Consider the following 17,970-nt stretch of genomic DNA (forward strand, 5'->3'; position numbering starts at 1 on the left):
AGTGCTCCTGAATGCTTTCCATCTAGTTGAGGCTTAGGAGAATCTGTCTGTCTGGGATGCCCTACCCAGGCTTTCTTCACCTGGCTTATCTTCACCCACCTTCTGAAACTATTCATATATCCTCTCCTTTGGGAATATTTCCCTGAACCAATACGCTGGAGAAATGTAACTTCCCACTGTGTTCAGAAAGCACACTCTGCCCAACTTTTTCCTGTTTGTTTGATTTGATTTATTTATTTTTGTTACTATTAGCTCTTTATTTAATGATCTCTGCCTTGATATGAAATATTTCTAGAGAATTTAAGATATTCATCTTTATATCCTCAAAACCTAGCACACTTTTAAATACGTGTAGAAATTCAGTAAGTATTTATTGAACTAAACTGAGCCTTTGATTCTACCGTAATTTAGTTTAGTTAATTAAATTGCAATTTAATTATTTCTACAATTTATAGGAGCCCTGCATATGCTTTCTGGTTAACTTAAAGATGTATATACTATTTAAGTGGCGTGTGGGGTAGTTGGGAGGAGAAAGAGAGGGAGAAGGAAGAGAGAGAGAGAACACATTTTTTTCCTGTCAAAAGGTCCAGTTAATAAAGTATATATATACAAATATATATACTTTTGTAGGACCACTATAGCAAATTTAAGATAGTTATTGCAATGCATTTAGTTTATATGATGACAGATATAAATTGAATAGAGTAACCAATTAGAAGCAAGTTCTTTGAGTGATAAGAGCCAAAGATACCTTGATGGCTGATAGGTATGAGTGCATACTGCTTTTCTTTGGCTAAATCATCCACCTATTGTGTCAATCTTAGCCAGCTGGTAAAATATACAGGCAACTTATTCTTGACATACATATTCTGCTAGCAAAAATACAGGTTTCTTTATTCCTTTTAAGCTCAAATGGGTGCACAGATATGTCCAGTGCTTGTTTGCCTATGCTATGTCATAAGAAAGGAATAGCTATTTCTTCAACCATTTCTCAGATGACCAAGTCCAGAAATCACCCATCAAGTGAGACAGCAGATGGACGATGTCAACCAGTGTTCAGTAATTGTGAGGACCTCACTGCTAGTCAGAAAGCAACCATCCAAAAATATAACTCCACTCCAAATTAGCCAAGTTTTTGGTAAGAGAAAAGTTTACTGTTTTTCTTCCCTGGAGACAAGAGCAGCAATAGATATCTATGAAATCTATAATCGTACATCTAAAATTTTAACGTACATACTAGTGACTTGGGGATCTTGTTAAAATCCAAATTCTTACTCATCAGTTATTGATAAGACCCAAGATTCTATATTTCTAACAGGCAACCAGGTGATGTTGCTGTTGTTTTGAGGACCACACTTGAAATAGCAAGGGTATAGATGATAAACTCTTACATTTTTCTCTTTTCATAGATTTGAAAGTACCTTCACATATATAATATCATATGAGTCTCACAATGAGTCTGTTAGATTGACATGAGATGTGTTGCTGGTGGTAAAGAAAAAGAGATTCAGCACTTAAGAGATTTGTTGTAAATCACTCCACATCTATTGTCTTAGAGCCCCTCCTTCTAGATCATCCTTCCTCCATTAGTCTTTTACATTTAAAAAACTGCCTCTGCATGTCCTGCATCACAAAAACAGAGACATATGTCAAAAATATATTTTAAAAAATATTAACCAATGCCTTTCTTTCCATAAGGATAATTTTGTCAACATGTTGTGGCTATGGTGGCTTTTGAATGATTTCCTGTCTCAGAAATTAGAGAAGACTAAACAGCTCACAGCAGAGATAATATAGGAGCTTAGATACAAAGTTAGAAGAAACCCTTTCAATAATTATGGATACCAGATCATATGGTAGAGGAAAACATATGTAAACAGACCAAGGCTGGGGAACTCATGGCGTGTGTTTATAGATAGAGGATAGTGGCGGGTGGGAAAGTAAGCCGCCAAGATTGGAGGCAAGGTTTATAGGTAAGATGTTTTTAAGCTGGACCTGAAATGAAGGAAAAATATTCAAAGACAATTTTGAATAGACAAAATTCCACAGATCTGGTAATCTTTTTAAAATGTCTGTGTGGGTGCAGGGGGAGAGGTGGTAGTGGTGGATTAGACGAAAGGAGACCACAGGAGGAAATACGGTGGGGGCAGTACAATGTAGTGGTAATGAATCTAGCTCTGTTCCCTGCAGATACTCATTTAGAAAATATTACTAGCACAGGTGTGTGTTGGAAACAAGAGGGTTAAGTCATCGGTTTGTTTTTCTATTGAGGCAAGAGATGATGAGAGCTAAAACTATGGTCTTACCAGGAGAGAAAAAAAAAAAGTGGGGAGCACAGATTTGGGAGGTACATAACTTGATACCTAGTGGACACCGGGTTCTGAAAGAGAAGGAGAAGCTGCAAATGACTCAGAAGTTTAAGTCAATGTAACTGAATGGTGACTCGTGAGCTCCATTTCTTGAGATAAGGAACAAAAACAGTAACAACAAAAAGACAATGGAGGAGCTGTTGAGTTCAATCTTAAAGTGACATGTAGGTAGAAAAACCAAGTGGAAATGTTTGTTAGTTAGAAATACAGCTATAGAACTCCAAAGAGTTTATGAATATTAATATTCTTGATAAGTGAGAAAAATAATTTATTGCTTATTACTTATGCAAATCTTTTTTGTTTTTAATTATATTACCACTTATAATTAATATCCATTGCTTCCCAAAAAGAACACTTAGCTATTCTCCAATTACCTAATGAAATGCATGTCCCATTTGCCATCATTTTCATTGGCGGGTAAAAGACAAAGGAATTTCATGGCTAATAATATGCCATGTCAAAAATAAATCATTATAAATGTTGCTCCAGTATTTAAAAATGTAGTCATTTTTTGTTGTTGTTTTATTTTTAACAGTGTGGGTTAAATGGTTTAGTTTTTGCCAAAGAAAGTTTTTTGGTTTTTTTTGGGCGGGGGGGAGGTTTGGATATGAGAAACATTAAACGTGGTCAAATATTGTATAGGAGTCTGTATAATATGAGGTAAGAAAACCATCCCCTGGTTTTGGCAACAAACATGTTAGTGGTCACCTTCGCACAAAGATTTTAGGAGAAAAGATCATTCTGCTGGAGTGTCCTCCTTCATGTATGCTCAACTTTAATCTCCCCTTTCATTATTCCCTCAAAGCTCAGGGGTATTTTGTTCTTCCTCATAATTAAGCTAATTCCTTCTACCTAGAGTGTCCCAACTTCTCTCAAATCTGGGACAGTTCTCTCCTAATCAGTATCTCCCTCTGGATTTCTTGTTCTTCCTTTCCCTGGAATACTCTGCGGGATTATGACCAACATGAGAACAACAAACATGTTTCATTGATTCTACCTGCTGAAATAAAATGTTTTGCCTCTCTTTAATAACAAACTCATGGAAAAAGTAGTTTGTGCTCTGCCTCTACTTACTGGTAAGTCCCTTTGTTAATTCCTCTAAACTGTTTCTACTTCCACCAGTCTACTGAAAATGCTCTCCAAAAGGTCACAAAATGACAGGTCTTTTTTCAAATATAATGGTTTTTTTCTCAGTCATCATGTCTCATGACCTTTCTGAGACGTTCGTACTGCTGATTTTTCCACGTGTTCTCGAAAGGGTCCCCGTTTTGGGATGCTGAAACACTGTATTTGCTGGTCTTCCAGGTAACCCACTTCTACTTTTCCAAGAAGCTGTTCTTCGTTCCCTTCATTCCCCTCTCTGTGTTACTTTTTCTCGAACAACTCCTTTTCTCCTTTGCCCCTGAACTCTAAATGTCTAAACTCACATATACCAAACCTAGTCTGAGGATCCCAAGTGAACGCTCCCAATTTCCTAGGGTCGCTAGCATATGTCTGTGTGCATGTCCTACTAGCATCCACCCACCTGTGCTGCCTTTGCAAGCTCTACGTTTGATCACCTTCTCGTTGTTTCATGCTTGAGCCCTTGGAGTTCAGTGTAGCTAATGTCATCAATGCCTGTTCTTTTCCTGTGAAACAGCTTGACAGTTACAGACGTAGCGATAATGCAGTACAGAGAGTATGACTGTTTTTAAAGTGTATGAGTTCATGTAACTGAAAGAATATATAACAAGATGCTTTTAGTATTTTCAATGGGTGGCTAAGTTCTGTGTTTCTTAAAAACTTAACTCCTAATAATTCCACACTGTAGTCGTGGCTATAAATAACCTTGAAAATAAACAAAACTTACTTCCTCACTGCTTCTTCTCCATACCAGTTTCTCCATCTTTACTTATGATTTAACTTTTATGTATTTTTACTTTTACCTATTTTCTCCCATCTTTAATACTTAGATTACTGTAAAACACCCTTGAGTCAAACCCCTGATTGAAAATTCTTTCTATAGGATTTCACCCCACACACCATTATAAGCCCTATGATATTACTCTCTTCTGATTCACATTCTAAGAATTCAAACTTTTCACTTTGGCCTCCTAATCCCCCTTTCCTGGATTTCCAGAATGACCCTCCTTTGGCTACACGCCACAGCCGCAGTCTTGCCACCTTCTGTTCCTCATTCGGTGCCTAGCATCTGCTTTTGTCTTTGGTCCTTTCCTCGCAGCCTCCTGCTACCAGCATGCTCATCCTGCTCCTAAGCTAACTCCTCGATAGAGTTACCATGTACTGAAGCTGAACCAAATGTCAAGCACCGAACTGATTTCTTTTAATAACCCTGCTGGCTTGTTATGATGATCTTCATTTGATAGATAAAGAAATTGACGCTCAGAAATGTTAAGTAATTTAAGTCACACCTCTAGCAAATGGCAAAAAGAGTCAAATTCATGTCTTTCTACTCTAAAGCTAGCACTGCTTCCACCATGCTGTGTAATCACCTCCCTGTCTCAGTTGCTCTTGCATATTCCTAAAGTCCTAGCTTAAATCCATCATCTCCCTAAGGTTTTCCCTGACTGATAAGACCGCAGGGTGGCTCCTTCCTCGAGACTTCTAGAGCACTCATCACTAATATGACTTGTCTTGTAGCCATTGTTTGATAGTCCATGTCTATGTCCTTGATTATATGCTCTTGGGACGGAAATAATACCTTATCACTTGTTTGTAAGTTTTGCATCACCAAGCACAATCCTGAACATACGGCAGTGATATTTAGCATAATATATGTTTTCAATAAATTGCTGATTGATTATATAACATATGCCATTAATGCTGATTTCTCTTTCCCTTTAGGAAGTTAAAAATAAATATAACATAAAAATAGACATAAATATTTAATGCAAACAAATAATAGGAAATTTATAGTGCATATTACTTTTCCCATTACATACCAACAGTAAAATAAAGCATCAAATACAGTGTTATGCTTACAGGAAGGAGTAACATCATGTACCTTTTATTTGATCAGCAATCTTTCACTGACACCAGTAAAAGTGCTAACAATAGAGCAATTTTTATATGTAGTTTCCCATTTTCTGTCAATATATCTAAAGCTCAGTCATAAGTTTTGATGTGAGACTCAATATATCATATCTCTATTGTGCATTTTTCTCACTGTGTAAAATTGGTCACTTTTTTCCATTTATCTTCCAGAGAATGTCTAATAAAGTTACTCAAAATGGCTGTTTTTTCACTAAAAACAATGAATTCCTTGTGCTATGTTAACACTACTTTCAAAAGGAGTGACACTAATTCAAGTTAATATTTAATATATACATAGAAGGGTAAAACAAGTATTACTTATGCATAAGTTAAACTTTGTAAAAATGAGTATATACCAATATTTTAAGACCAATGGTATGTATGTCTGTGTGTACATAGAACTTCCGCTGTATGGGTAGATTCAGATATAAACTTCTTTTGCATATGTAGATATAGACATATAAACATCTTCATATTAGATAGAAAATATTTGGAATAGGGTTAGCCCTAGGAAGATTGTCATTACTAATTGGAATTTTTAGTTTTATTTTTCTGCACCATATTCTATGATGTTTCTTCTTCTGTTAACGCCTCTCTTAAGACTGCCCAGCTAATCTCTTGTCTTCCTCCCTCACAGAAACTGTTTTCAGAAATTCTATTTTCAGAGTATTCCAATTTTCAAAACAAGGAGGCAATGGATTACCATTCCAAAGAATATTTGCATATTTAATTAGTAGAAAAAAAAGTGGTTGGATCTATTAGGTTGACCCATATGAAACCACTGTTCTTGTGGTTGAATATAGGTGATTTCATAAGGCTCAATGAATGTAAGAATAAATTTCAAGTATTTGTCATGATCTGGCTGAAGCCAGATCTGAAATTCAAATTGTCCCCTCAGTACTTTGTAAACGGCGCTCGATTACCCATTAAATGAATAAGGACCAGGATATGATAATAGTTCCAGTGCTTTGATGACCTTATCCAGAAAACACAGAATCTATTTTAACTTTAACATACCTTTAAGTTTATTGCTTGTTACACTTAAAATATATGGGATGGGTGCATCAGTATTTTTTCAGTGTTTTGAGCATCTCAAGGCCCTACCCATCCCTAATTATGAAACTAGCCTTGTTCATAACAAACAGAACATCTATTTATGTGTACTCTTACAAAGTGTCCTTACCTGCTTTGGGAATCTTTTCATCTTTTTTAATTTCACGTTCTGGGGTAAAGCATAGACATACACAAATACAAACAAACAGGAAAAAAAAATCAGCATTTGAAAAAACCATATGAATCAGTTTTAATAGATTTTTCTCATCTGTTCTCAATTTCAATTATAGTTACATGCTTTTATCAATATGCAATGAAACATGTGTTCTTAATAAATTATAAAGTAACTTAAGCAAAAGGACTTTGATTTTAAAATCCAGTTTGCTAAAAAATTTCATACTAAGCATACTAAGTAATTTGGCATCTTGTCTTTAATAAGAGCCCATTTCTTATGATTCAGAAGTTCTCTAAGTAATACAAATAAAAAATTAATAAAAACCGCTTGGGGGTTAAAAGTGTGGTAATTTTTTCTAATTTAACCAATTCAAGCAATTTATTATTTTTCACTGTACACGCTCAATTCATGGAGCGCCACCTGGTGGTTAGTTTAATAATTTCAAATTGGTCTAATTCTTGTTTTTATTAGTAGTTGTTAATTTTATAAGATAAATTAAATTGTCTTAGTTTAGTATAATAATATAAAACTTTATTAGAATGAAGTATTTTGATTTCTCATTGTCTTAGGAAATGGATTTTGTCTAGAAACTGCATTCTAACTTAATATCAGTATAGGATAAACACATAGTTTTATAAACTAAGTAATATTCATGATATCATCCCAACCAACGTAATGGTTGAATATATTTTCATGTTTCCAAGTTTTTCCTCTTGTTTAAGCAGTTTTGTTTAGGTCTTATAGTTCTCCTTTCTTGGCATAAAGTCTTGTTTTGATTAATGAAAGGGTTCCAGTAAGTTAAAATTTTTCCTTCCAACAGCAGAAAACTTATCTCATGGTTGGGAAACTTTTTATGTACAGCCTATGTTATCAGAGATAGTGCTACCTGGCTTTATTTGAGTTCTAGCCTAATAGAGTCTCATTTTCTGGAGTCACCAAAAACGAAAAAAACCCTCATTTGTTTTAACAGCAGAATTTTATAATTACATAGCCATTCCCATATAATACTTGAATGCATATCCTGTAAAAAGTGCTATTACTGCTATTATTATACTTCAACACTCCCTAACACACATTCCTCTCTTTTTAGTTAGCACATTTGCTGGATTGGGTAGGGCACACACTATCTTAATACTTTTCATGTGCCTTAATGTTATATAAAATTTTGTTTATATAATTTTTTACTTTATTTATTGTCTGTATCCCCTTTTTAGATTTTAATTTCCACAAGAGCAATAACTGTGTCTTGTTCGCTACTCAAATATCAGCAGTTGTTCACATATTTGACACGTGGTATATGATCGATAAGTATTATAGGATGAATGAGTAAGTGAACAAAATGGTGAATAGAGAAAGACCAAATGCTCCCTCTGGTGCATCTGTAGTCCTAGAAGAAATTGATTCATCTCACGCTTCCAGAGCTAGAAACAAAATTTCAGTGTCCTAGGATGGCGTTCACAAACATGCTGCTCATCAAGTAGAGCTATCCATTTGAAAGAGCTTTGCTTCCCACTCTACACATGCCTCTCTCCCCCTCAGTCACATTGTCGTTGTAATCTTGAAATGGAATTATCTTAGTCTTAATGTTTGTCAAGAGATCTTCTGAAAAAAATAAAAGTTGAGAATATTTTTATGAATACAATACAACCAGAACCAACTTTTATCTTGCATATAGAATTTTACAGGCACTCTTAGGAACATGCACTGTCCAATATGCATGTGCTCATGGACCCTCGTACTATGATGGAAGTATTGATTTGTGGTATTATGCAAACAGCATTTACAGCGTGACCTCATACGTTATGAGTTTATGGGAAATGTAAAAAGAAGCTTTGGATCATATCATCTGGCTTTAAGAGCAAGTTCACTTACTAAGTTTTGTGACCTTGGGTATTACTTAAAACCCTACATCTCAATTTTGTCATTCCTCCAATGGAGAAAATAATGTTGTAAAATTAATGAGAATTATAAGTGACATATAGAAAGAGCTTAATTATTTTAAAATTATGCTCATAAACTTAAATTGTATGGCAATTTTCTTTTTTTTCTTACAGAATTGGGTCTTTATCCTTGAAGATGCAAGGCAGGAATTGCTATGTGAGATTATTGTCAAGGGATTTTCTAAGGTGAGCATCACTTTTATTAGCTTACTTGCTTATTCAGAGCTCTGTGCCTTCATTTTGTAGATGGCGTTACTACTGAAGGTTAAGACTTTAATTTTTGACTCACATATGGATGCCTGTTCCTAATCATATAAATATAATATATATATTTATATTTAAGTTTAGTCAAAAGGTTTCATTGAGTCACATATAGATGCCTGTTCCTAGTCATATAAAATGGCAACTATATGTATATATAAATAAAATATACATATTATAAATAAAAATATATATGTATATTTAAGTTTAGTCAAAAGGCTTTTTTGAGAAGTTTCAGGAAATTAAGGAACTGGTTAGTGCTGGAGATTGGGACCTGGAGGCCAGAAAGAGGGAATGGGAATTTTTACTTTCACCCAATCTTTATTGTTAGAATTTTTTTTACCATTGATTATTATTGTATAATAACAGCATATATGATTTTCATAAACATTTGTCACTTGAGCCCTTCATTTTGGGCTCCACATGCAAGCGTTGCGGAGACATGGAATCAAGAAATCGTCACACTGAGTAGTTGAGGCAGACAGCCTGTCATTTCATATGCAGCACTGACTTTTCCAGCCTGTTGATTTCATTTATGAAATGTAAATTGCTGAAGGGCCTGGGGAGGGGAGCTTCATTAATGATTTTTCAATGTCATCAACACTATGCTCTCAAGTAGAGCAGACCAAGGAACACTTGAGCATGTATGTGCTTGAGTCAGAGAAGGGCATCGTGGAGATCAACTCTGTTTAGGAGTCTCTGTTTTATCTTCATGAAATTAAAAGAAAGAAATCTACACAATATATAGGTCTCAAGAATCAACGTTCTTTTAAGAATGTCTCTATTTTAAGGGTCCCTGGGTGGCTCAGTCAAGCGTCCCACTCTTGGTTTCTGCTCAGGTCATGATGTCAGGGTTGTGGGATCCAGCCCCTGGTTGGGCTCCATGCCCCAAACAAAGTCTGCTTGGGATTCTCTCTCTCCCTCTCTCTCTGCCCTTCCCCCTGCTCTCTCTCTCTCTCTCAAATAAATAAATAAATCTTTTAAAAAAAGAATGTCTCTGTTTTAAATATTTTGTAAGGAAAAGCTGAATATCACCGGTTTTTCTTTTTCCACTTTATTTTGTTATCATTTTCACATTTGCTTTTCAATACATAGAAGCCTTATATGTAAAATAAATAATAATAATAATAATTAGCTTTTGCAGCCAATGATACTTTCCTCATGGCACTCACTAAATAAGTGTACTATATGCATATGCATTGTTTATATTTTATTTATGTAATGATAACTGTTCATGTGTTTATTTGCTCTCCTATCCCAGAATATAAACTTCATGAGTCTTGAGATGAATTTTTATTTTCTCTGATGAATCATCATGCCTAGATCACTGCTTTGTGTAGAATAAGGATCAGTAAATATTTGTTGCACAATGAAGAAATTATCTTATATAATCCTCACACACCTCTCCTATGAGGTAAATACCATTATTACACCCACATTAGAGATAACAATACCGAGGCTCCATAATTTGTCTATGAACATTTTCCCTACTAAGGGGCAAAACTGGTCTATGAATACTGATTTTTTCCTGACTTGAGAGCCTTAAGCACTCATAAGCAAATAGCTGTAACTGCTATTACTACAGATAGAATGAAAAGCTTTCAAACATTTCATACATAAAAACTATACAATAAGCCACCTTCTACATCTTATAGGTTGGTTGTATTTACCTAGATTATATTATGTAGACAAATTACTAACAGAGTTATTAGTATTATAATTGGCATAAACCACATAGCCACTGAAGTTTCTATTTTCTTCAGTCATTAAATCATGTTGTATAAATGAGTTTCCTAAATCCAGCTGGTTAAACTAAATAAATAGATTGAGCACTGATAGAAAATTGATTGCTGTCTCACATACTCCTGGAGTAGTATTCCATTTTCAATGGCATAGGAAGTTTTACATTTAAAAGCAAGTCACCAAATCTATTTTTGTAAAACAAGTTTGTGGGTTTTGGTCTGAGGGAGTCTGGAAAGCATGGTGGCTAAGGACACAAGGCATAGCGCCAGGCATGCATCCCAAATCCATCTCAGGTGCCTGTGGGACCTGAGCAAGTCACTTTCAGTGCTTCAGTGTTTACATCAATAAAAAAAAAGTGCTACAAAAATTAAATTGAACACTACATGAAGCATTTGGAACAGCATCAGATACAAAGCAAATAGTGCACACTAGTCTATTGATATTTTAAATGATGCTTCTTATATTTTTCTACCATACTGTTAAATAAAATATATTTGAAATAAAAAATATTTTTAAATAAAACAATGCAAACAATGAATCATGAAACATTACATCAAAAACTAATGATGTAATGTATGGTGATTAACATAACATAATAAAAAAATAAATTATTTAATTAAAAGGTAGCTTTCATAAATTTATTCTAAACCCACGATTTTCACATCAGTTGAGTAATCATTTGCATTTTTTGCTACTAGTGCACACACATACACATTTAGACAATTTCACTGTGGTTCTCATTATATCACTTAAAAATAATTTATATGCAAAGCACACCCACACACACACCCACACACTTTCACATTTTGTTTTTTATATGAGGCTTTATGGAATGGGATGTAGAACTACTATCATTCCAAGTAGCTTGACTTCAAGAATTGGGATTTCGGAAAACTCTCACTGAACTCATGTTTTTTCATGTCTTGAGAGGAATTGTTTTGCACACACTCAACCTGTTTTGATAGGTAGCATTTGATTTCATCTGCTGTGGACACATTACTTTGTGGTCCAGGTAAATACAATTGTGTGAAAGAAGAAAAATCTGACTACCTTTATGTCTGACTTGGAACTTCTTCAGTTCCTAGACCTCCAAAAGAAAATACTGTCCCAGGTTCAGGTGATGTCACACGGAGAACCAACACCTTGGCATCCCAAGGTCAGGTGAGGTCACACGGACAACCAACACCTTGCCATCATCTCCATGTCTTCTCATCTTATCTGTGTCTGCATTTCTTTACTTCAATATCCTATGGGCTATTTAATGTTTTCCTTCCTCTTTTTTAGCCATGTTCATATGGTTTTGAAACATTATGCATTCTCTATGCTTCCATTTTTCCTGCCTGAGTTTCTAAATCAGTATCATTTTTGTTTATAAATTGATGAATCCTCCACGCATAATCAAGGGGCAAGGTGATGGCATTCTCAAGTAATTATGCAATCTCATCCAAATTAAGGGCTTGCAGAGATCATTTTGTATTGTAGTTGGACAAAAACAGACAGACATAAACTGACTGGACAAAAAATCCCTTGGTTTGAAATTTATTCCCTTCTTTTACTAACCAAATGACCTAATGAGAGGCATTTGAAATTAAATTTTCATTTTCTCACCTTATGAAGTGGAAAATGATAATTAGTTGATGTATTTGTGGCTACGATTAGACCCAATAATTTAATAAATATTTCCCGAGTTCTCAGGTACTGATATCTAAATAGCAGATGTCCATAGATTAGATAAAAAAATCTGATATGTCTGGTCTCAGGCACCACTGGAGACCACTTCACTCTTCTTCTTTTCCATCTCTTTTTTTCAAGTATTGTGAGATTTTCTTGGACGAGGATTTTATCTTGCTCGTCTTTGGAAACATAGCACCTAAAACATCCCCAGACTATTATACCAACACTCAAAAATTGTTACTAACACAAAATAATGTAAAAATGTGGTTTCAAGATGCTAGGAAAATCAAATTTATAAGCTTCAGTTTTAGGTGGTTTAGACCAAAATATGAGGTGGAATCCCTGTCCCATTAGCTGAAGTCTTACGTAGGTGGAAAAGCCCATTTGAACAGACTCACCCACATTCAACACCGCTGCACATTATCTTTAGATTTTTATATTTAATTTGCCCTGGTCAGATATAATTATCTGGAGTAAATGAATTAACTAGTTTATAGCTTGTTATTTTATTTTTAAAAAAGATTTATAAGTCAAAGAAAGACAAGTATCTTATGATCTCACGGATATGAGGAATTTAAGAAACAGAGGATCATAGGGGAAGGGAGGGAAAAATGAAACAAGATGAAACCGGAGAGGGAGACAAAGCATAAGAGATTCTTAGTCTCAGGAAACAAACTGAGGGTTGCTGGAGTGGTGGGGGGTGGGAGGGATGGGGTCGCTGCATGATGGACATTGGGGAGGGTAGGTACTATGATGAGTGCTGTGAATTGTGTAAGACTGATGACTCACAGATCTGTACCCCTGAAACAAATAATACATTATATGTCAATAAAATAAGATTTATTTAATTTATTTATTTATTTATTTATTTATTTATTTATTTGAGAGAGAGAAAGAGACAGAGACGAGGAAGAAGCAGACTCCCCACTGAGCAGAGACCTGACAAGGGGCTCAATCCCAGGACCCTGGGATCATGACCGGAGCCAAAGGCACTTAACCAACTAAGCCACCCAGGTGCCCCTATAGCTGGTTGTTTTAAAGCTAAACTGGAGTCTCCAGCTACTGAGCGGGGCTTTTTTCATAACATGTATGCCTACACGTAAACCACATACTCCCACACGCATATTCTCTCTGTGTCTGTCTCTCTCGCCTCTCATTTCCATTAGGTCGACAACAAAAAACAGGTATGCTTTAAAAACTTCTGTAGGCATAGTTCTCAAACAGCTCCAGTTCCTAATGCCAGCATTTAATGCCTGACTCAGTGCTTTATGTCTTAAGTCCTGATTCTGCAATCCTTCCCTGGCAAGATTCCCAAGGAGTTTGATGCTCACAAGGAAAGTTTGCTGAGTGGACACTAAAGATACAAAATGAGCCAAAGGGCATTCTCCAAAGCACAGAATCAACGCATACATTTTTCCTGCCTCATTCTGTCATCATTTCATTTTTGTGATTTTTTTGTCTTTTGTATATGCTAAATACAATGTACTACGTTTCTGATAGTGTCACTCTGCCTTTATCTTCTCTTTCTTTGATGCCTCCCTATGTGTGCTTCATTATTCTTTCCTTCCTGAAGTTTCCCATTGTGAAGAGTACACACTGAAACAAGTAAGGAATAATTGGAAAAGGCTGTACCTATCAGTTGTACAAAGAATAGTTAGAACAGTGTCCTGTGATGTTATCTGAAGATGGCAGAATGGCTGGTTGAATATATTTTAGGTAATGAGCCAGTTGACCTTAAACCATTCAATGGGTTCAGAAAGTTATGTAACAATCAGTTGTCAAGGTAAGTAAGTAGACATTCTTTGGTTTCTCCTTATCAAAGGGAGAGTCTGTCTTTAAGTAGATTCTTCCTTGTTTCTCTGGGCACTAACATTCATTTTCTTTAACTTGAAGTGAGAATAATCAGTGGAGTTAATAAAAGGTCATGGGTTTAAGTATGGATCATCTTATATCTCACTCGAATATGTAAAAATAATGCATGACCTTATAGGAGAAAAGAATGCAGGAAAAATAAAAAAAAAACTTACTGTGACGTTAAAAAAAAAATTCCCCTCAAGGAGAGAAGCATATTAGAATATTTGCATGAGGCAGCTTGGAGTGACAACAAAAATGGGTATGCAAAAGGACAGTGATTCATTTTCTCCTGCTACTTTGACCCTTTCAATGAGAGCTTAAATGGAAAGAATACCAAGGAAGGAAACTTGGGGCTTTACCTTTGTAACTATTTATATATTTCATATACATATAGTTGTATATATATTATCATTGTGCATTAATGTTTTGGAGGGAGAAAATAAAAATTCACAGTGCTTGGATACATTAATTTTGTAAAGCCGATGATTACAAGAGAGAAAATTCTGGCAACCTCAACAGCTTTTCTTACGAACACATAACCCCTTTCCATTCTATCAACTTGGCATTTTGGTGTGATGGGCACAACAGGAAAAGTATTAGTCTGTAAGTTGCTGCTTAGAGTGACAGAGCTACCATTACTGGTTCAATTTTTACTTAAAGAATTCTTCAAGAAGTGAGTAATCATGGATTTGTAAAGTTACCTATGGACATTTTATGCTTTTGAAACTAACTGGTCTTTTTTTAATCAACAAATTCTCTGTAACTTTTCTCCAATCCTACCAAACACAAAAAATTGTTATGGGAAAAAAAACAACTTTGATACCACATTAGGATAAGTCTTGCTAATATATTCCAATATAGAAGAACAAAGGACAATAAGATTATTTTTAGGTGCATTTAAGTCTGATACTAAGTAGCTAATCCAGCATAGAAACCTTAGATAATCCTTTAATCTTTTTGCATCAATTTCTTCACTGTTAACATGATAGTCATAATATTTTCTCCCTAAAATAACTCAAAGCAGAATTAAATCATGTCAAGAATTAAATCAGAATCAAGTCACACAAAGAAAAACAGAAAAAAAATTACACAAAATTTAAAATACTAATGTTGATTATGAAATCAGGTATTCTAGGTCAACTGTTAGATTTTAAAAACAGGATCACAGGAAGCTCTAATATTTCTTAGAGGATGACAATGTCATAAGCAAAGATGATATTTGTGAATTGCAATGTTATTAGAAAAACTTTTTAAATTCAGAATGGTGAATCAACTATATAGGTTAGTCGCATTTGCTTATTAGAATGATTAGTTACAAAAGACAAAATAAATCCCTGGGCAGTTTAGAGAATTAGAACAATAAATAACATTAAAACTAGAATTTTTCAGAAGAAAACTTGATTCTTTTTATGTCAGTCATTGGACATCAGACTATCTGTGGTCACTAGATAATGCAGCAGTTTAGGAACACTGGTTACATTCTGACTGACACACATTTAGTTAACATATTCTAAAAGGTGCTCTTTGGGATAAATCTCTGAGACCAGCTGCTTTTGATTCTTTCTCATAAAAGCGGAGTATATAATATCTACTCTTCAACAAACTGTCAAGCTTTTCCCTGCAGGTCCGTATGTGGATAAATCAGTGTTGAAATGATGTTTGTAGAATCTACATTGGAACCTTCAGAATCAGACTTAAAAACTAGTGACAACTGAAAATGCATAAAATACCAACTTTTAGAAAATAAAAAGCAGGGCAGATAGATTACTAGTATTGGCCCTCAAGATGCCTGGTTGTATTCATGCTAAAAAGAATGTTCTGGGGGCGCCTGGGTGGCTCAGTCGTCTGCCTTCGGCTCAGGTCATGATCCCAGGGTCCTGGGATCGAGCCCCGCATGGGGCTCCCTGCTCAGTGGGAAGCCTGCTTCTCCCTCCCCCATTCCCCCTGCTTGTGTTCCTGCTCTCGATGTGTCTCTCTCTGTCAAATAAATATATAGAATCTTAAAAAAAAAAATGTTCTGCGTTCCTCAAGATTCAGTTTTAAATGTACTCTTTACTAACTTTACTCAGAACTTTACCCTTCTCACTTTGACTCTTTCCATCACTCATCCATGCATGCCCACACCTTCAAACTCCATACACTGGCAAACATACCCCACAAGTCTATCTTCAACCTGATTTCCTTTTCTGAACCTCATGCTCAGATAGTCAGCTTCCAACTCTACATTTCTACTTGGATGTCCTATAAGCACCCCAAACTGAACATGTTGCAAGCCAGCCAGACTTATGATTTATCCTAAGCTTATCCTTTTCTGGTGTTGCATCTCAGTGGTGTCACCAAACATTTAGTTGTATAAAATAGAAATCTTATTAAATATTGTATTTGTCAAAAATGTCCTCTTCTCTCCATTTCACCTGCAACCATCCCAGGTCAAGGTACCATAAGCACTCACCTAGATGTTATCAGTAGCATCTTAATTGGTCTTCTTGAATCCCATTCTGCCCTTCTCCAACCCACTGCCATAGTGGCCATTACAGAATGCAACCCTTGTCCCCTGTACACTCAAACATGTATAAAATACTTTTGTGTATGTCCACTGCCCTTAAACTAAATACCAAAATCCTTAATATGGCTTATGGTGGGGTTGGCAAACTTTTTCTGTAAAATACCAGATGGTAAATATTTTAGTTTTGGAGTTAGATTAGCCACTGTGAAGCAGTTATGGCCAGAAAGGTGTGGACAAAAATTCCCTGAAATAGGCTTTCCTTCCCAAATAGACAACGCCTTGTGAGGAAAAGGTTTTGAATCTTTGTCCTGTTCCTGGCAAGAATCCTTGTAAAGTACCTGGATGTTCTACAGCAAACTTGCCATCCTTAAGACCAAAGACGCAAGCTAATGGTGGCAAAGTTGGAAGGAAGGTGAAGCCAGAAGCCTGGATTCTTGACAACATCCTTGAACAATTTTGCACCTTAGTCTTCCTCCCCTTGGTCACCTTGTTGCCCAAAACAAACTCATTTGTTAAAAATCACTCTAATCAGATTTTTTATTACTGAAAAGGGAAACACATATAGACACAAATAAGATTCACCTATGTAACTAAAATTTCATAGAATTTGTAGAATATAGTAGCAGAATTTGATTAATGAGAAAACTGGCATCTCATAAGACTAGTGCTAGTAACTTCCCTAAAATAGCTAAAGGCTACATCTTAAGACATCTTTATGTCATTGAGTAGTTTTTACAAACTTTTAAGTTGACTGTTCTGTTCTTAATTAAATCTGTTCTGTTCATATATTATCATTTACACATATTGTTCTTTGACTCTTAAGCAAAATGACAAGTGTCCAGAAGGGAAAAACTATATATGTTCCACTTGTTATATTTTATATTACAATGTATCTCTGTTTAAATATGAGATGTGAATTCTTTGCTTTAAAGTTGCTTTTTCTCTATAGTTTTATAGCATTGGGTATAATTCTTATCTTACTTATCTCCAGTGGATTTTATTTTATTTTACTCCATTTTATTTTATTTTTATTTCAGCATTATTACAAGTATAAGTGACACATAAAATTGATAGATATTTAAAGCGTACATCATGGTGATTTAATATATGTACACATTGTGAAAGAATTCTCAGCATCTGGATTTTATTTTGTACTTATATGTCTGCCTCTAAGTTAATTCAGTGCAATTGGAGACTTGTATCATTTAAGATTTGCAGCATCAAACACAGTGCCTAAAAGAGCCACCAACTGACCAACCAACCAACCAACCAGTTTGTTAAACATAGTAGGGACTCAGTAAATGTTTTGAGAAATACTGAAGAGTCATTAGCTGAGGAAAAACACAAAAGAAAAATGTAGGT

The 17,970-nt window shown here is 35.1% G+C and overlaps 2 protein-coding genes across 3 annotated transcripts in view; one reads left to right on the forward strand and one right to left on the reverse strand.

Annotated features, from left to right (window-relative positions):
- CLVS2 (clavesin 2) overlaps positions 1 to 17,970 on the forward strand; it is a 502,444-nt gene that overhangs the window by 255,904 nt on the left and 228,570 nt on the right. The gene's annotated exons all lie outside the window — the stretch shown is intronic.
- The window catches only part of TRDN (triadin), a 356,769-nt gene that overhangs the window by 65,329 nt on the left and 273,470 nt on the right, over positions 1 to 17,970 (reverse strand). For both annotated transcript variants that reach the window (XM_073893863.1, XM_073893862.1), the window contains one exon: positions 6,586 to 6,624. In XM_073893863.1, coding sequence (XP_073749964.1) covers positions 6,586 to 6,624 — 39 coding nt within the window. The remainder of the gene's footprint in view (positions 1 to 6,585; positions 6,625 to 17,970) is intronic.

This window comes from Callorhinus ursinus, unplaced genomic scaffold (assembly GCF_003265705.2).
Source record: "Callorhinus ursinus isolate GAN/ISIS: 27379988/994484 unplaced genomic scaffold, GSC_fseal_2.0 scaffold6, whole genome shotgun sequence".
Classification (NCBI taxonomy): Eukaryota; Metazoa; Chordata; class Mammalia; order Carnivora; family Otariidae; genus Callorhinus; species Callorhinus ursinus.